Source organism: Convolutriloba macropyga, chromosome 3 (assembly GCF_964194025.1).
Source record: "Convolutriloba macropyga chromosome 3, txConMacr16.3, whole genome shotgun sequence".
Taxonomy (NCBI): Eukaryota; Metazoa; Xenacoelomorpha; order Acoela; family Convolutidae; genus Convolutriloba; species Convolutriloba macropyga.
The window spans coordinates 11737538-11758064 of record NC_134470.1 but is presented as its reverse complement, the minus strand read 5'-3'; the positions used below and the strand labels follow the sequence as shown (position 1 = coordinate 11758064).

Genomic DNA, 20527 nt, shown 5'->3' with positions numbered 1-20527 from the left:
TCACCCCAACTCAGTTCTTCCGAGTATCCCATAACTGGTCTTGCAACAACAATAACACCATCTCGACGGTCTAGCACTGGGCAAATAATTTCGAACTTGACCATTTTGACTCGATAACACTCATTGCCCTTTCTCCGTTCTCGCGATCCATTTTCGCTCCCAATTTCTATACAATGAGCTTCATAATTTTTTGAAAATCTTTCATATAACTTTAATAGATCTGAAGTTGGGTCTGACAACCGAGCACTCTTGGATCAAAACCAAGTCCACTTGGGCCTACTGGTGCTTCCATAAATCCTTTAGACACTTAAAAAATATCTAAAGATTTATCTAACTAAATTGACCAACTGTTAATGAACGCTAACAAAGCAGATGTTGTCAATAACCTTCTCCTGGATAGAAGACGCGCCATTTTTGATGGGCAAATACAAACATTAATACGATATTGATCACATGAGTTCCCACTGTTCACTACGTTCCTGTTAAAGTTCCTGTCCACATGAATGGTCTGAGGTACTCAGAGATACAATCAATGATAGCCTCGATGATCCACAAGCCAAAACGAACTGAAGAAATCTCTTTGCTTTATCAAAATGTCTTCTAGGAATCAACAAAAGAGGCGGAAAGAAACACAGACGCAACATTGAGCAGAAAAGATTAGACAGAAAAAAACGTGGACAAACGGAGATGATGGCGATCGTGGAAAGAAGCTGTGTCAATGAAAAAGACAGATTGAAAAGTCATTTATGACACTGAAGCTCATTGGCAGCAACAACACTTTTTCAGAGGCTTATCATTTTTCCGAGGAAAACTTTTTTACAACAGTTAAAGTTTTCCGCAATGTAAACAGCAGCAGGCCCATCAAAAGTGTTCCCCGAGCAATTGCGATAACAGAGTGCAATGCACGGCAATTTAACAAACAAAAGCTGCGATGAAAGATATCAGACATTTTGATTTGCAGAAAAAATTGTCCTGAGTTTATTTCAGAAGCGTTTTGCAAGTGCTTCACTAACAGCTTTGTCGATAAAAGGAGTCATCCTCGCCATCGCCGTAGGTGAGTTTTAAGGAAGCTTACGGTAAAATTCTTGGCCGCGAAAAATAGCAGCGATGCAATAGTTCTCTTCAAACTTGGTGTTCGAAGTGGCGCAGAAGCAATCATTCACTCAGCTAATGTTTTGTATGAAAACAATATTGAAATTAACTGGTAAATCAGGCATTTCGGACATTGACTTTCAAAATGTTTTCAACTCTGTAAAAACTAATCATCTCATGAAAACTGTTATTAACACTTACCGGGTATAGCTTCGTTGATATCACTCTCCACTGTTTTGGGACAAATTTGTTCCTTACGGGTCACTTGTTTCCCAATGTGACTTATTGTCTTTCTTTGGACTTATTTCCCAATGTGACTTATTGTTTCCCAATGTGACTTATTGGTTTTTCTTATGCTCCCGCCAATAGTAAATAATTGATCGTTTGGTGCCCCATATAAAACAGCATACACGGTGGCACGTTCTGATCAACAGGCAGTGACTACGCAATGTCGCTTGACGAGCCGTTTTGTTTTGCGTATCATTTTTCAAAACACAAAAAAAAGACAATTTGTTCCAGGAGAAAATAATAACGTCAATTCGTTGAATTTGCCAGCTTTTACTCAGAAGATTAATCTAGATTTTTGACAAAAAAAGTCTGACGCACAAATTAAAAAACAGACCTTTTAGAAGAGGAAGGCGAGATTTAAAGCATTGTCTCTATGTTATTCTGGGCATTGTTATCAGAACTACCAATAAACTGTGTCTGGCTTCATTTGACTGCAAATGAATTTCTAGCAAGCGTTAAGTTCAGGTTATGTGTAGATGTTAGTAATTCAGAAAGGAAATGTCCGTTCTTTAGAACTGGGTTAGTGGACGCTCATTATGAAAATCTGTTCCATATCACCGGAAGTAGCCGAACATGATAGAAGTAGCGGATGAATTGAATCAGCTGGCTCCGGGGCAAGTTCAATCCGTTAGAGAAAAAACACTCTACCGGACATCACTTCATGGCCAGTTGATTTTAGATTGCTGAACGACTGCCAGTTGCTCTTAACAACTGAACCAAGTCAAATTCTGCTATCCTTATCTGGGGAGCTGCATTAATGATACTGGCTGCAGCCCAATTAGATACCTGATTGCCCCGATACAAAAGCACCCAAAGACCAGAGTCGGGAGTTTCGACACAAAATCTGGTCAACACTCAAAGGAAATCAAAGCTGTGACAAAGATTTCATTTTTTTTCGATCAGTTCCATTGTTTTGGATCAGTACTATGTTTGCTGTAATTTAATAAAGCTGTAATTTTAAACAAAAAACAAAACGTCAAAAAAGTCTCAACTGAGACACCGGAAATAGCGGTGAAGCGACAGATTATCTTACAATTCTGGATTTTTTTCCAGAAAACCATTTAATAATCTGTAAGTGTTCTGAATTAATTTATATTGCCATAAAGCAAGAGTGAGCAACAGTAAACAAAAACTGACATTTCCGCCCTAATTTAAAAAAAATAGCGTAAACCAGTTAATATGGGTTAAAAATCTAGCTATTTTTCCAATCTCACTGGCTTTTGTCAAACGTTTCTTCATAACTCACTACTTTTGCCTCCAAAGTGATAGCATATTATTCACACAAATTTTTGCGGTCAGTTCAAATTACCAATAAATTTTTAGAAGCTGGTTGTTAACGCGCATGCATTGAGAACCGGTGCACCAAATGGAACATAACTACTTTTGCGCTAAATTGTAGAATTTAATTTCAAAAATTTTGCATAACTGATCCTCTTTTGTAACATTCCACAACGTATAACCCAAAACACTTTTATTAAGATACCCGGACTCTTAATGTGCCATTTATCACATAGAAGAAGACTTCGATATTTTCATTGCCGATCAGACAATACTTTCATTTTGGAAAGGAAAAACTGATTATAGCTTGGTTCCTATCTTTTTGTGAACCCTTTTGAAGGAACAACAAGGGTGTAAGAGTGCAAAAGGAAATGATACAAGTCAAAATGGTGGCAAAAAGGGTTTATTTGATTATCAGTCCACCCTAAACTACACTCCGTAAATAAAAAGGTTGTAAGAGTTTTTAAAAAATGTGATACTTAGAATGATGGTGAAAAAATTAGTTTAATTTTTTCTTTCCAACCTAAATTAGAATCTATGCGAAGTGTGTGTAGAAAAGTCACGAAAAGAGTGTAATTGAAATTTAATTTTTTGAAATTAACCTATAAATAGCAATAGAAAATGGATAATCTCGGCTAATTAGGGGTGAAATAGGTGTGAAAATTCGCCTTAGGAGCTTTTGAAATCAATTTGGACCAAATCAACTTTTTTATTTTATATCTGACCACACAAACAATGGTGTGTTCTATGCGCCGGAGAATGGCGCAATGTCTGACGTGACAGAAGCAACTTCAAATGAAATAACTATCAAAAATCTTATTTTAATTTGTAAATCCGTCAATGATACTTGAGAAAATATCAGCTTGAATCAGCGCTCCATTTTTTAGGATATTTTACACAGCTAAAACTAACTAACAATGACATCAAAAATTATCTTAAAAACACCATCAAACACGCTTGACGAGCCGTTTTGCGTATCTTTTTTCAAAACACAAAAAAAAGACAATTTGTTCCAGGAGAAAATAATAACGTCAATTCGTTCAATTTGCCTGCCTCTCCTCAGAAGACAAAAAAAACAATATTTCTGACAAACAAAAATGTTACGAACAAATTAAAAGGAGACCTTTTCGAAGAGGAAGGCGAGACTTCAAGCATTGTCTATATGTTGTTTTGGGCGTTGTTATCCGAATTACCAATAACCGGTGTCTGGTTTCATTTGATTGCAAATGAATTTCTAGCAAGCGTTAAGTTCAGATTATATGCAGCTGTTAATGATTGAGAGAGGAAATGTCCGTTCTTTAAAATTGTGTTAGTGGACGCTCATTATGAAAATCTGTTCCAAATCACCGAAAGTAGCCAAACATGATAGAAGTTGCGAGTGAATTGAATCAGCTGGCTCCGGGGCAAGTTCGATGCGTTAGAGAAAAAAACCCTCTACTGGACATCAATTCATGGCCAGTTGATATCTGAGTTCCATATTGGCGACCAAGTAGGCCAGTTGCTTTTGATGTGACAACGACTTCATTGGCACAACTCATTTCAATTGCAAATGCCTTATTGAAGGCTGATCATGCTCATGAAGAAACAGAAGAGCGGAAGTATGGCCTGCCTAAAATCAATTTTTCGTAAACGCAGTCTTCTTGTTCCGCTTGCTTTTGAAGTTCTCAGGAGTTTCTGGTAGACATTCAGGAAGAGCAGAATGGCTGATATTACTGACAATAGATGCTTTAGATTGCTGAACGACTGCCAGTTGCCCTTAACAAATTAACCAAGTCAATTTTTGCTATCTCTATCTGGGGAGCTGCATTAATGATACTGGCTGCAGCCCAAATGGATCCCTGGTTGCCTCGATAGAAAAGTACCCAAAGAGCAGAGACGGGAGTTTCGACACAAAATCTGGTCAACACTGAAAGGAAATCACAATCAGTAAATTAATCAATTTTTCTCACCCAAAGAGCGGTGGGACTGAAATTAATTAACATACTACAAAATCAGGTTGATAATGAATATTATACTGCTGCAATGAAAACCCGATTGTGTGGGTAGCAAATTCAAGATGTGTCGGAATGTCAAAACGATATGTTCACGATTTCAACAGATTATAATTTGCGATTAACTAAGACTCCAAAAAAAGATGTTTAACTAAGGAGTTATTTTAAATTTCCCTTTTCTCATTTTTTCTACTCTTATATACATTTTCTGTTAATCACTAGTAATTTTGTTCAATCTTCTATGCAAAACAAAAATCTCTGATGAGCGTTTCTTGACAAAGCTGTGACAAAGACTTCATTTTTTTTCTATCAGCTCCATTGTTTTGCATCACTACTATAAGTTTGCTGTACTTTACTTAAGCTGTAATTTTAAATAAACTAAACCGTCAAAAAATCTTTAACTGACACACCGGAAATAGCGGTAAAGCGACAGATGATTTTACAATTCTTGATTTTTTCCAGAAAACACATTAAAAATCTGTAAGTGTTCTGAGTTAATTTATATTGCCATAAAGCAAGAGTGAGCAACAATAAACAAAAACTGACATTTGCACCCTAATTTAAAAAAAATAGCGTAAACCAGTTAATATGGGTTAAAAATCTAGCTATTTTTTTAGTCTCACTGGCTTTTGTCAAAAATTTCTTCATAACTCACTACTTTTGCCTCCAAAGTGATAGCATATTATTCACACAAATTTTTGTGGTCAGTTCAAATTACCAATAAATTTTTAGAAGCTGATTGTTAACGTGCATGCATTGAGAGCCGGTGCACCAAATGGAACATAACTACTTTTGCACTAAATTGTAGAATTTAGTTTCAAAAATTTTGTATAACTGATCCTCTTTTGTAACATTCCACAACGTATAACCCAAAACACTTTTTTTAAGATACGTGGACTCTTAATGTGCCAATTATCACACAGAAGAAGACTTCGGCATTTTCATTGCCGATTAGACAATACTTTCATTTTGGAAAGGAAAAACTGATAATGTGGTTCCTATCTTGGTTCCTATCTTTTTGTAGGAACAACAAGGGTGTAAGTGTGCAAAAGGAAAAGATACAAGTTATAACGGTGGAAAAAATAGTTTATTTGATTATGAGTCCACCCTAAACTACACTCTGTAAATAACAAGGTTGTAAGAGTTTTAAAAAATGATACTTAGCATGATGGTGGAAAAAAGAGTTTATTTTTTTTCCAACCTAAATTACACTCTTTGCGAAGTGTGTTGAAAAAGTAGAAAAAAAGAATTTAATTGAAGTGTAATTTTTTGAAATTACCTTCTTCCACTCTTTTTCCCCCGATAAATGGCAGTGGAAAACGGATTACACCCTAATCTCCGCTAATTAGGGGTGAAATAGGTGTGAAACCTCGGCCCAGGAGCCTTCGAAATCAATCTGGATCAATTCAAGTTTTTTATTTTATATCTGACCCCACAAAAAATGGTGTGTTCTATGCGCCGGAGAATGGCGCAATGTCTGACTTGACAGGAGCAACTTAAAATGAACTAACTATCAAACATCTAATTTTAATTTGTAGATCTATTGTTATTTCATGAAAATATCAGCGTGAATCAGCGCTTCATTTTCTTGATATTTTGCACAGCTAAAGTTAATTAACTATAACATCAAAAATTATCTTCAAAAAATTTAAAAAAAAAACAGAACCGCTTTGATAAAGACAGTCATTTTTATACCATATGCGAGATCGATTGGCATTTCTTAGTGCATAGCCATTGATCACTCTTCAAAATTGGTTACAAATTTGATTGAACAAAATGAACATCTCAATGAACTGACTAGCTCAATGAACATAGCCCAGAGGTTGCAGACGTCATTTACGCTGCAAATACCCTCAGTTGAGAATATTACAGAATTTTACAGAATATATATTATACCCGCTTCTCTTATCTGTTGCTCAAAAATCCATGAGATTCTTCAAAGCCGAATGATTCTGCTGCTTATAATGTTTTTGTTTTAGCTTGTCTGCTGCAAAACTGGGAAGAAAAGTGTTCACTTTTGAGCCCCTGAGAGAGACTTTGATGTACTTAACAACCTCTATAGCTGTAAACTCACTGCAGAACTTAATTCGTGTATTCCCAGTGGCACTCATGGATAGGAGGCATCAATGTCTGGACGTAGTTGTAGACAAAACAAACATCGGAGGCAGTTTCGTTCAATTGAAGGAAAATTGCACAGCAAATGTAAGCGTTAGAAATCTTCGATTACAAGCAGAAAATCGCTACCTGCATTGAGGAAAGCAACAGTCCCGATGTAACACGATCGAATTATTTTTTGGTTTTTTTTAGCTTGCGATTTTAGCTTTTTTTTCAGCTAGCCATAACTCCATTTCTGCTGTTTTTCTTGGCTTTGTTGCAAGAAGCGTTGTTTTGCTTATGCTTGCCCGGACGAGAAGCCTGTCCGAACTTATACTATGATCACACGCCACTCGCTGGTGAAATCTGCGCTCGAAATTACGGGGTCTGTTTACTTTTAAAAACACAAGATAGTCTGATCAGAGACTGACTCAAGCAAGTTTGAGTCTGATCAGAGACAAATTTCAGTTCCATTGGTTCTGATTAGAGAACGTCGCGAGCGCAAATGGGTCTGGCCAAACTGAAAGATCTTTTCCTGGATTTTTTTTTTAATTGTTTGATTAAGAGTTACTGGCTCTACCGAAAGCCAACAGTACAAAATGTGATCAGAAACTATATACGAGTATTGGTTGATTATAACCAAGAGGTTCACCAACTGACAAGAGCCGGTCCTCTTTAATTGGAGGTATAAATTAAAAGCAGGAATTTTTATTCAAAACTCGTTTGTGTCAATTGTTAAAGATAAGCGCTGTTCTGGTCAGAATTACTCTGACCAGAACAGCGCTTATCTTTAACAATTGACAGCGCTTACCAGAACAAAGACCTATTCGAGAGCACCTTGGTCTGATAAGAGACAATTAAATGCTCAAAATGTCTAATCAGAAACTGTTTTGAGCGCGTATGGTCTGATTAGAAGTGACTTTGAAAGCATTTTGATTTGATTAAAAAAAGCGCAGATAGACCTGATTACAGGTAATTTCTAGCGCACTTCATAGGCGTCAAAATTTTTCGAGAGAACTTGAGTCTGGACAGAGATTAATTCACGAGCGCAGGAAAAAGTGTTTAGCATGGTTGAGTCTGACCAGGGTTTTTGGTCCGGGACCGTCTGATCAGGAGTCATTTGTGTCTGGACACCTCGTCCTGGGATTGGATCCTAAATCCAACTCAGTCTTTATTTCAGCCCCGCGTTTATAGCTGAGAGATGAGCTGTAAGTTGAGCTTAGCTAGCGCGTTTGGACTTGGGATATTGGCCAAACCTGGTTTTTATTAGAACTTTGAATACAACTTTTGGCTCTTTGTATTTTTCTTTGTTGTTCTTCACAATTTTAATGATTTCTGCTTCCCCCTTTACATAGTATATGAAAAGTTGCAATTGATTTGGGGTATTGTCCTGGGCAGGTCATTGTAGACCATCTGGTCTTGTTATCTGTCCTCTCATGTTACAGTTTGTATAGTGCCAGTCAGTCCCTCTTATCTATCTAATTTTGTGTTAAATTTTGAAAAATTGCTGAGCTAATTTAAATTTATAATTTTCAATTATGCATGAAGAAATTAATTCTTTCTTTCTTTCTTTCTTATTGTCGAGCTTCTGATTGGTTAGGTATCAATTTTGATTTGTTTGCGTGAAAAAAATTGAATAAAAACAGTCAATGCTGGCTGAACGCAAATGGTTTTACGATTTCCCTTCAGAATAATTTTTAGGCCATGGCAGCTTGCTGAGTTGTTTTGAAGCGAAGTCAACATTGTTAGCAGATAGACTATGTGTTCTTTATTTTCCTCTCAACATGTAATTGCTTCGAACAAAGTTTTATCAAGTATGCTATTCTTGCTGGTATTTTAAAGCATTTTTCTTGGTACCGACTTTCTGCGTGATAGTTTTGCTTTGTCCAGTTTTATTTTTAAGATTGCCTTAAACAGGTAAATCTCAGAGGGCCAGAAGTTACTGCGGAATTCTCGTAGAGCTTTGCACCTTCCTAGTCTATAAGAGAGCCTGATGAACAAATATCAATTCGCGATGTCAAGAGTGGTTCTCTAGAGCGGAGCGATAGAGGCTATTTTTGGGGACATTGTGGTTTTTTACAATTCAAAAGAAATTGAGGTTTATTGGGGCGCTGTGTTTTTGAAAGAAGTTTTCACACATTTTTCATTGACTTTGATATTTCAAAACGGGATAAACAGGTAAATCCCAGCGGGATTTAAGTTTCACTAGAGGCCCAAAGTGGACTTTACTAGTCCTTGAAGCACTTAATGGTGCAGCTGCTGGGATGGCATAAATTTAAGGTTAAAAGGCCATTTTTAGGAGATTTTGGGTTCAAAATGGTGCAATTTTTTAATGTTTTGTTGTAATTTTTTTAGTTTTTTGTTTCACTAATGGAATTGTTTTCAACATATTAACTTTCGAATTTTAGAAATTTTGCAAAAAAATTTGTAATTTTGTTCAATTTCTTCAAAAAACATTTGTCTTTTTTTTTCAGTTTTTCTTGCCTCAAAATCATATAATCTCCTCCAAGTGTTTGATAGTATGTTATTACACAGTTGCTAGGGGACAATAGAATGGTTTTCAATACTTTTATCGAACGAATTTCCATTTGTTTTTAAATTTGAAATTTTTTCTAAAGGACTGCCTATCGATCTTCGTGAACCAATAAATTTTTTAAGGCCGGGAATTGAATTACTGGATAGCCTTTAGAGGCACAGAAACGATTCTGAAGATATTAATATCACAATTTTCAGCAATGTTTCATTAAAATTTGCAATTCATCTCCTTTTTTTTCAAAATTTTTGTCATTTTCTGAATAAATCGATCTTCAAGGGCCAACGAATTGTTTCAGGTCTTGCAGATATAATCCAGGACCAATTTCAGAGCTAAAAATTGGCTTTGAACATATTTTTGGAAAAGGTATATATAAAGGGATCGGTTTTTGTCTTCGGGGTAGAAGATTCAAGAGTTTTAGCAAGTAGTGTATTTTTGTTTAGTTTCTCAACTTTTTGAACATATTTATATCACGATTTTGATTGATTTAGTTTCTCGATTTATTGAGATGCTTTTGTTTGAGTTTTTGCTAGAATTGTTTATTTAACCTGCTGGCCAGTTTGCGTACTTCAAGTTTTTCATTCCTTTCTAAGGATTGTATTTCAGGACTTGTCCTGCTATGTTTTTTTAATTCGTCGTCTCCATCGATGGTTCTTACATTCTGACTTCTTGGGGGTGATCTTTATTGTCTTCTACTGCTTTGCAGTCAAAATTTGTGTATGTGACGTCTTTTGCCCTGCTTTTATGTTAATTTCGTGACTCAAAAAAGGATCTCTGAAAATTTTCATAAAACATTTACTACTTATGCTCTCTCTCTCTCTCTCTCTCTCTCTCCTCTCTCTCTCTCTCTCTCTCTCTCTCTCTCTCTCTCTCTCTCTCCTCTCTCTCTCTCTCTCTCTCTTCTCTCTCTCTCTCTCTCTCTCTCTCTCTCTCTCTCTTCTCTCTTTCTCTCTCTCTCTCTCTCTCTCTCTCTCTCTCTCTCTCTCTCTCTCTCTCTCTCTCTCTCTCGCTCTCTCGCTCTCTCGCTCTCTCTCTCTCTCTCTCTCTCTCTCTCTCTCTCTCTCTCTCTCTCTCTCTCTCTCTCTCTCTCTCTGTCTCTCTCTCTCTCTTCTCTCTCTCTCTCTCTCTCTCTCTCTCTCTGTCTCTCTCTCTCTCTCTCTCTCTCTCTCTCTGTGTGTGTGTGTGTGTGTGTGTGTGTGTGTGTGTGTGTGTGTGTGTGTTTCTCTCGCCAGTAGTTTTTAGGGAGGTCTTTTGTTTAACTATGATTAAACTTTATGCAGGAAAGGATTAGTTTGGGTTGAGCAGGTAGTTATTAAGTTAGGTAGCGGGTAATTGGGTAACGAGTAAGGTTGTTGGCAGGATTTGGGTCCGAATTGTTGAAAAATAATGAGGCCCAATGGGTCCGAGCTTTTTCAGTCTGACATCTTGACCCAACTTACCTTAATACGCATGATCAAAAATATGCAAACTCCAAGACAATTTGAAAACAAAATGCACGGATAAAAAAAGGAAAGTTCTCTATCAGTTTTATACATCTTTGTCTTTTTGCTTCTACTGGAAAGTTCGTAATGGTTTTTATAATACCCAAGTTGAGTGGGTGAGTCGTGTTTAAAATGGTGTTCTATGGTCCTAATTAATTTTTGGTGATATAATTAAACTTCTATGACAATACTTGGGTGAATTTATGAAACAAAACAAAAAAATTGATAATGCTACAGGGTGAAACATTATTTGCAGGTATATTTAGGCGGTTGCATTGCCTCCTTACATTGTGTTAGCTGGAATTTAAATTAACTGCTGTGTAACTACTGTGTTTTAAATTAACAACTCAGTAACAAGGTCTATTTGTTTTACAGTTGTTGTCAACAACATGACATCAACAATCAATATTCAAAGCATCTCATTAATATTTTTTCTACAATGGCGGAGAAGGATGACTTTCGTGCTTCAAACACTTTCAAAAAGTAATTTTACTAAAAGCTGGAATATCAAAAAGTGATTTTACTAAAAGCTGGAATAGTTTCGAAACGTTTAAAATCTATTTATGTACAGATGAGAATAATTAATTCAAAAAAATTACAATTCACTGAAGAGTTGTTAACGGTAAAAGAAATTCAGGAAAAAACGCTTTTTAGAGAACGGAAACTTTAATAATCTGCGTTATAAATTAAACATGGCAAATGCTACGTTTCAATCAACATTTGAAAATCAATTAGCTTTTGATTGGCTCCGTATCAAATTTAATTTGTTTAAGTGAAAAAAATTGAACAAAAGTAGTAAATGTAGGTTGAATGCAAATAGTTTTTGCAATGTCCCTTCAGTACAGTTTTTAGGCTTTGGCAACTTGCAGAGCTGTTTGAAGCGAAGTTAACATTTTTAGCTGATAGATTTTGTGTTCATCATTTTCCATTTTTGTAATTGCTTCAAACAAATTTGGTAGCAATTATATATTAGTCTTGCTGGTATTTTAAAGCATTTTTCTTGCCACCAACTTTTTGCCTGATAGTTTTCTTTGTCTATTTTTCAAGATTGAAGTAAGCAGGTAAATCTCAGTGGGCTATAAGTCGTTGCGCAGTTCTCATAGAGCCTTGCGACTAATAGTCGGTAAGACAAATTGTTGAACAAACATCAATTCGTGAGGTCAAGAGTGGTTATCTTGAGTTTGATAATTTTCTCCATTTTTTCTGTTACTTTCTTTTCAAATCAATTACGTTGAACCAGTAAATAGCAAAGTACATGCCATTGCATAGTGTTTCTGTTAAACAATTTTTATAACTCCTCTGATGCTTAGAGATGGTATTTGAAAAAATTATTGGCTCCTCCAAAAAAAGTCTTGTTATCTTTTATACAGACTTTTGTTGTAATGATTTTTTTTTCGTCTGATTTCATTTTTTGTTATCAAATTTCCTCATCAGACTTATCGCTCAACTTTTAATCAGGGTACAATAATTTGCAAGTAAATAAAGTTAACGGACTCTGTCATCAGACTCTGGTTTTTTACTATTTTTTCCTTTTTTCCTCGCTCAACTTTTAATCGAGGTACAATAATTTGCAAGTAAATAAAGTTAACGGTTACCTAGTTGAAAAAAAGTAACCCTTTTATTAATTTGAGTCAATACTATTGGTTTTTAAATTTTTGTTTATTTTTGCGGTACTCTTTTTTTGTTTCACATCTGTTTTACTCTCTCTCTCTCTCTCTCCCAAGTTTATAGTGAGTTCACTCATGTCATTGAACTTTGAATATACTTCATTCTAGGAGTGGGGTAGTATTGGTTGGGCAGGGAGTTAGTTAGGTAGATAGGGGATAAAGAGCTAAAAAGTAAGTTCATATTGGGATTTGGTTCCAAAGTAATGTAAAAAATGAGGCCGAAAAAGTCAGAGCTTTCTCAATCTGACATTTTTTACCCAAAATATCTTAATATGCATACTACAATAATATGCATACGCCAGGAACTTGCGTATGCATATTATTGCTCGGAAAAAATGCACAGATAAAAAGAGTTGTAATTGATGAGTTTGCCAGATCTTGGACTTCTGCTTCTAGTGGAAAGATTGTACAGGTTTTTCTAATTCGTAAATTGATTGGTGAGTTGTGTGACAAACATATTTTTGTGGAGAAAGAAAGCAATGTTCTCACACCCTGAATAATGCTTTAAAACCAATTAATCTTTTTATAACAAAATGTTACGTAAATAATTAATACACAAAATGACAAAAAAAAATCAGTAACAAAGAATGCAGAAACAGAGGCTACAGAATGCTAAAATTTCGCAGGTACATTTAGGTGGTTGCATTGCACTTTTAAGTTGTTTTAGTGGGAACGCAAATCCGTTCTAATTATTTTATGAAAACTTTTTTTTTCGTTTTACAGTTGTTGTCAAACATCATGACACAAACAATAAATTCTAAAAGCATTGCATTAATAAATTTTACCGAATGGTGGAGAAATATGACATTTGTGTTTAATGTATTTTAGCATTTCGGAAAATTTTTGCAATGAATTTGAGACAAGTAAAATCTATTCCATGACAGATGCGAATAATTAATTCAAAAAATTTATTTTCACTGAAAAGTTCTCAAAGATCGATAAAACTCAGAATAAAGACGTTTTATAGAAAACTGCAAACTTTGCATAATTTGCATTATGAATAAAATATTGAGCTATTTTGATGGTTTTCTGACACTTTAATTGTTTTTTTGAGCAACTGTTGTCGAAAAGAAAAAAATCAATTGGATTTAAAGTAAACTCAAAAATTAATTGTAAAATCGGAATCATTAACTTTCCAAATTGGTTTTGCAGAGGAACTCAATAAAATAGCCGAGAATTACAAAATTTTTGACATGCCACGAATAATTTACTGTCGGCAAATGACGAGATTTAAGCAGAAAACTTGTGACACTATATTGTCCCACTAATGTTCCACTAGTGCCCACTATAAATGGTATTGAAACAATATTGATCCACTAATATTGCTCAGTGAACTTATAGTGGACCACTAGTGGAGATCAGGAGGACCCCAACCCACTGATCTCTTTCAGATATAATCGTGAATAACTTGGAAAAAAAATAGAAATTCCCTTAATATTACATATTGCAGTTGGATTCACGGCAATCAAAAGGCCATTAAAACTGAAATTAGTAAAACTGAAATTGGTTTACAGAATTAAAATGAGCCATGGCTATGTTTGCATAGCATATGAACCAAAGGAACAGAAGAAGTGCGAAAAATATGTAATCAAAAAGTAATGCTTGCGCTCCTCAAAAAAATTCTGCGAGCTTTCCATTCATCACATATATTTCATTACTTCTGTCAGTCTAATTGATGCCTTGTTGGTCGCACCAATTTGACTTCTCTCCGCCTGGCATCATTTGGTTAAAAAATTCTCTGTTTCAGTCCACACCAGTTGCAACTTTGGATGACCTTCTACCAATATTTACTAAACTGGGATTGGAAGAGGCTCTGATTAAGATGGACTGTGAGGGTTCAGAACCAAGAGTAATTCTGGGCGGTTTAAACTTCCTCAAAGCAATCAGAGTCCCCGTTATTGCGATGGAGTTTGCTGGAAGCAGAAATATAGTTCAGAAGTAACAAAATATCTAGGACAAATTGTTTTGTTTCATTTGGAACCCTTTCGAAAAAAATGAGAAATTTTTAAAAAAATTTGGGAGATATCTTTTTTTTGCTTTTTCCCAGCAAACACAAAGGAAATTTGTCCTCATTAACCCCCCCCCCCCCCTTAGTCACATCTTAGCAACAGTTGATCATTGTTGGAACACACAGAAGTTGAAGGGTTTTTGTGACATAGGGACGCAGACGAAACCGACAGCGTAGGCCAAACCGACAAATAGCGCATTGGCTGTTCTTTTCAAGTCGCAGAGTTCATTAGGGAAAGATCAGTTCCTATTTACGCTCAAGTTTGAGTTATGAAGAGGTAAATTTTTCTGCTTTCTTGCCACTCAAACTGACCGCGAATTATAGGGAAAAAAAGCTCAGCATTAATTTCTCTTTTTTCTAATTGTAGCTCAAACCCTCTCTTGACCAACATTCTTTGAACTTTTTTCAGGCCAATTTTTGCTTTTCTTGAATTCTTCAGTACAACAGAATAAGTAAATTAAAACTAGTGAACAATTTGAAACCTCTAATAACAGATCGAGTGCAACTTCAGTTGAGTATAACTACGTAATTCAAAGCTTGGAAGCGTTGAGAGAATTGGGCTACATTCCGACTAGAGTTGGAGGAGATCTGGAAAAGAATTTGACCCAAACCAGAATTGAAGAGTGGCCAGGAGACATTACTTGGCTTAAAGTCAAATAGAAAACAGTTTACAAATACAGAATGCCCGTGATTAGTAGCCGCCGTCATTTTCTCAGCCGGTTTCTGCGGTCTTAGACTGAGATGAGACTTTTTAGCAGTGAGATGAAACAGATTTTCAGCCATATTGTTTGTGTTGTAAATTAAAAGAACTTTTTCAACCTGAGTTTTTAAAACAATTTTCTCTGTTTCTCTGGACTCAATTCTGAGCTGTCATTGTAAGAAAAAATTCTAGATAAAAGTTTGCAAAATTTATCTTGAAAAAAAATTTGTTGAGAAAATTGAAAGAAATTGTGCATTGTTAACGTTCGATGGTTTTTAGCATTAGATTTTCAGTGTTTTGCAGCCAGATTATCAAACAAACAACCAGTTGCTCAAAATTTTCTGAGAAACTATAAAAGATTAGTGCAAAAAATATCAGTTCGAAGATATATATATAATCCCCAAATTTTTGTGTTTTTATAGTTCTCTAATTTAAATGAAAGGGCTCTATGTTTAATTTTTCAAAAAATTTGAAGATTATTGTGATTAATAATACTGTAAACCTATTTTCATTCTGTTGTCTACAGAAAACGGTGAAGTTTTCTTTCTATGGCTGTCATTGACTTGCATAATTTAAGACCTTTGGTACCAGTGAGTCTGGTTAGCTTTTTAAAATTGAATAATTTCGAAATTATTCCGCTATGTTTTTATTCATTACCGATAAAAAATTGTTTAGTTTAACCTAATTTTGCAAAGATTTGGCCTTTGACGTTAAAACTCAGCTACTAGTTAACGAAGACAAATGAAAAATAGAATTTCCGAAAAAAACCCAGAAGAATAAAAACCAGAAAAATCATAACCAGGAAGACCAATTTTAAATGCACGGCATTTAAAATTTTCATGTTGAAGATTAGTCATATTTCAGGTCATTGGTCTTGATACTAATTCATGTATTCTCTAATTAGGAAACTACGAAATTGTGTGGCCAACAACAAAATCCACTTCTTTTTTTGACATTTTTCAAAATGATTGCTTTTTTTAGTTGGTTCTATTCCAATCAAGGTAATGGGAATCAATGGCGGCTATTTTTTGGCGACCTGTAAGGTATGTTTAATAAAGCATATTTAACTAAAAATTACAGGCGTTTCCAAGTAAAGACGCCCCCATGAAAATATAGCCTCACCATTATCGTATATTTACGGTAATGGGGTGTAGTGTTATCACCACTAAAGTGTGACGAAGATAAGGGTGTATAGAAAGAGACCCAAAATTCAGAGAGATCTTTCAGCGTGGACAATTTTTTTCCAAAAAATGCCTGAACGAACTATATATTTCCAAAAAGTATGGTTTGCGTAGCTTCTTATGAGGTGTGGAACTATCGATTACAAATCACACACTACAATCAATTTGCATTCAATTAAAAAGATGCAAACAATTGAATCATAGAAAATTAAACAACCCGGGAGAATCTGCTGTTCTTGTTATTTGTTCTAGACTGATTGCAGCTTTTCTTCCATTAGTAGTACGACGCAGAGGTATGCCCAAATCGTCACGGGCAGATATGCCTGATGCGTGTATCTCGTGTTCGTTTTTCCAAAAAGTATGGTTTGCGTAGCTTCTTATGAGGTGTGGAACTATCGATTACAAATCACACACTACAATCAATTTGCATTCAATTAAAAAGATGCAAACAATTGAATCATAGAAAATTAAACAACCCGGGAAAATCTGCTGTTCTTGTTATTTGTTCTAGACTGATTGCAGCTTTTCTTCCATTAGTAGTACGACGCAGAGGTATGCCCAAATCGTCACGGGCAGATATGCCTGATTCGTGTATCTCGTGTTCGTTTTTACAATGTTAATACATTGAAAATGGAACGATATTGAGGAAAATAGCTACTTTAGCAGAAACCGGCAAAATGGACGGGAAATTAGCAACCCGTGTTCGCAGAAGTGTCCTAATCCTAGCCGCGAAATACAAGTACAAACATTTTGACCTATTTATCGCACGGCTTGTATCACCCACCTGCTCCATTTATGTGTCAATTTTTTGCACGCAATGTAGCTCGATTTCGCATATAATCCGCAATTAAGCCTAACTTAATTAATACTTAATTAAGCCTAACTTATTACTACTAGTAGTACTTTATTACTACTTTATTACTACTTATAGTACTTTATTACTACTTATTAGTACTATTTATTACTACTTATTTAAATCGGCCAGTCCCTCATTGATATACAAAACCTTTGATGTGCGAAGGATTTTTCGAAAAAAAAATCATTTTTTGTGGTTGCATGTATTTAAAGCACTTCAAAGCTTTGAAAGCTTATATTAAATCTTTATTAAAGTGCTTAATGCATGCTCAAAATGCGCGCGAATAATAGATACCTAATTTGAGCGGAAACGTGCTACAAGACTTGTAACATACTTTTCGTTCCGAGTGTTCTTTTATTTCGCAAAATTGGCGGAACCCCTTTTGCGAAAAGTAAGATACAAAGGATGTCTCCTAATTTCGTTCATTGCAAGTATCTAATTTTCCAGCCAATTTTACTAAGGAGGAAATTTTGGGGTATACCTCTGCGTCTAATGTCATATTGCTTCCTTATGAGTTTAAGTTTAATGAAATTTGTCTTCGAAAAAAATGTGTTCTATTAGTATCCATTTGTTTTTTGATATATGAAAACGTTACAGCTATTTCATCTCATTTGGGATTTGTTTAATTGTTGACATAAATTGGTTACTTTTGTAAAAAAAATGTTTTCATTGAAAATCTGAGCAAGGAAAAAAAGTCGCGTTCAATTAATGGTCTCAGGCTGTCTGGCAGAGCCATTAGAGTCTCATAATGAGCTACAGAATTGTTGCATTGAATTTGTGTCCAAATTTGTCCAGCGTTTCTTTTTGTCTAGTGTGAAAAGGCTTTCAAGTCTGCGTAGCTGGACGTAATCAACTATCTACCTTAAGAAAATTGTTCAAAATTGCGTTAGAAATTTTTTCAATTATTAACAAACATATTATTCCAAAATTGACCATTATTGCAGGCTGGTCTTTTTGATTTAAACATTAGTATTCAGACTTTCTTACCTTTCCAACAGAGATGTCCGATATGATTGCCAACAAATTTTCTTCCGACTTTTCATGGTTGGAATCATACTGTTAGTTATAGCCCTCAGGGCAAATAAAACTGTAGCCTTATTTACACTTTTTGATGATTTTTGGCCAGCAGTTTGCAGTGTTTTTTATGTCTGGCTTATTTTTTCAAAGCGGTTGTGGATTCAACAAATGTTGTAATATTGCTTGACTGGTCATACACTACAATAGAAGGCCCACCAAGTTTAAAAAAAAATTGCAGCAGACTTTAGTTTGTCTGGGAATAATTTGATTACGCCTTTAGTTACGAATAAATACTCGAGAAGTGAAGAGCGTAAACACATAGATGAAATAGTTTGGGACAATGAGGTCATTTGTTGTTGATTTGGACACCCAATTCTATATTTTTAGCACTTGTTCAGCTATCGCAATATAATTGTTCCGACCCCTCTTGAGGGGGGAGGAACTACATGCTCAAAAGGGTTTTTCTGTTCAGACAATTTTTGCCGATCGATATATTCGTTGTACAGAGTTGAGACTGGTATCATCAGAAAGCTCGTCCAGCGTAGAAAATGGAATTAAATTTTTTTTTTGTTTTTTACAGGGAGTTATCGGGGTTTAAACTTCTGAGAAAAGTAGAGTGAATTCCGATGATTTTTTTTTCACATTTTCCGGAATTTTTGCCTAAATTTTTGACAATTTTGCTAAAATTTTTTAAAATTTCTAAGAAAATTGTTGATGATTTTATTTTTAAAGACAAAACAGCATTGTTGATTCTGGCTAAATATTTCTTAAGTCAGCCTTTTTCATCAAAAACAGCACGAAAAAAGCTCCTTTAGACAACTTGGATTAAAATTGCCGGAAGTACACACCCAAACAACAGTAAAACAGTCTTTGTAGACTCAAAAGGGGGCTATTGCTACTTCAACTTCTGTTGAGAGTGCTCTGTAATTAAAACTGCCCGTTTTTTGCTAATTTTACTCGTTGGTTATCGAAAACGCAGAATTCATTTTTGATTTTTTAACTAACAATTTATCTATTTCTTTAACATTTGAAAAATTAGGCAATCCTAACGGACAAACAGCATTAACAGGGCTACTTTTGGATCAATCTTGGATTGTTGAAATCCAAAAAGAATTCGGATTTTAATCAATAGTTCTTTTTTTTAAAAGTGATCTTTTTTATATTAATTAAAGAACAAAACACATCAAATCAAAGCTCAGTAGTGATCAGTCCAACTAGTTTCCTAAACAATTCCAAGGCAGTTTTTCGTTTGAAAGTTTTTCGCTTGAAAGCTTATGATCATTTTGACCATGAAAAATAACTGAAATTTTAGATAAACAATGGCTTAATGTACTTTTCCTCTATTTTTTTCTTAATTTGACCGGCATGTAGCTTAGTGTCCGCAAAAAAACAATATTTCTTCTTTCTACTGATCAAAAATTTATTTTCTTTTGCTGTTTTAAGCCTGAAGTTTTTGTTTTCTGGTTTTGATACTACTAGATCTCAATTTCTTTTTTAGATGTTTGCCCATTTTTCACGTTTTCTAGTTTTATTACATTGTTATATTATTGACAGTTCTCATATCACTTTATTGGCGTTCAACAAGTTTAATGAAATTTGTCTTCGAAAAAAATGTGTTCTATTAGTATCCATTTGTTTTTTGATATATGAAAACGTTACAGCTATTTTATCTCATTTGGGATTTGTTTAATTGTTGACATAAATTGGTTACTTTTGTAAAAAAAAATGTTTTCATTGAAATTCTGAGCAAGGAAAAAAAGTCGCGTTCAATTAATGGTCTCAGGCTGTCTGGCAGAGCCATTAGAGTCTCATAATGAGCTACAGAATTGTTGCATTGAATTTGTGTCCAAATTTGTCCAGCGTTTCTTTTTGTCTAGTGTGAAAAGGCTTTCAAGTCTGCGTAGCTGGACGTAATCAACTATCTACCTTAAGAAAATTGTTCAAAATTGCGTTAGAAATTTTTTCAATTATTAACAAACATATTATTCCAAAATTGACCATTATTGCAGGCTGGTCTTTTTGATTTAAACATTAGTATTCAGACTTTCTTACCTTTCCAACAGAGATGTCCGATATGATTGCCAACAAATTTTCTTCCGACTTTTCATGGTTGGAATCATACTGTTAGTTATAGCCCTCAGGGCAAATAAAACTGTAGCCTTATTTACACCTTTTGATGATTTTTGGCCAGCAGTTTGCAGTGTTTTTTTATGTCTGGCTTATTTTTTCAAAGCGGTTGTGGATTCAACAAATGTTGTAATATTGCTTGACTGGTCATACACTACAATAGAAGGCCCACCAAGTTTAAAAAAAAATTGCAGCAGACTTTAGTTTGTCTGGG

At 34.9% G+C, this 20527-nt stretch overlaps 1 protein-coding gene across 2 annotated transcripts in view; it reads left to right on the top strand.

The window, feature by feature from the left end:
• Window positions 1-15250, top strand: part of LOC142336860 (uncharacterized) — an 88238-nt gene extending 72988 nt beyond the window's left edge. For both annotated transcript variants that reach the window (XM_075385819.1, XM_075385818.1), the window contains exons 4-6: window positions 6629-6851; window positions 14172-14362; window positions 14927-15250. In XM_075385819.1, coding sequence (XP_075241934.1) covers window positions 6629-6851; window positions 14172-14362; window positions 14927-15092 — 580 coding nt within the window. In that variant the 3' untranslated portion in view covers window positions 15093-15250. The remainder of the gene's footprint in view (window positions 1-6628; window positions 6852-14171; window positions 14363-14926) is intronic.
• The last annotated feature ends 5277 nt before the right edge of the window (window positions 15251-20527 follow it).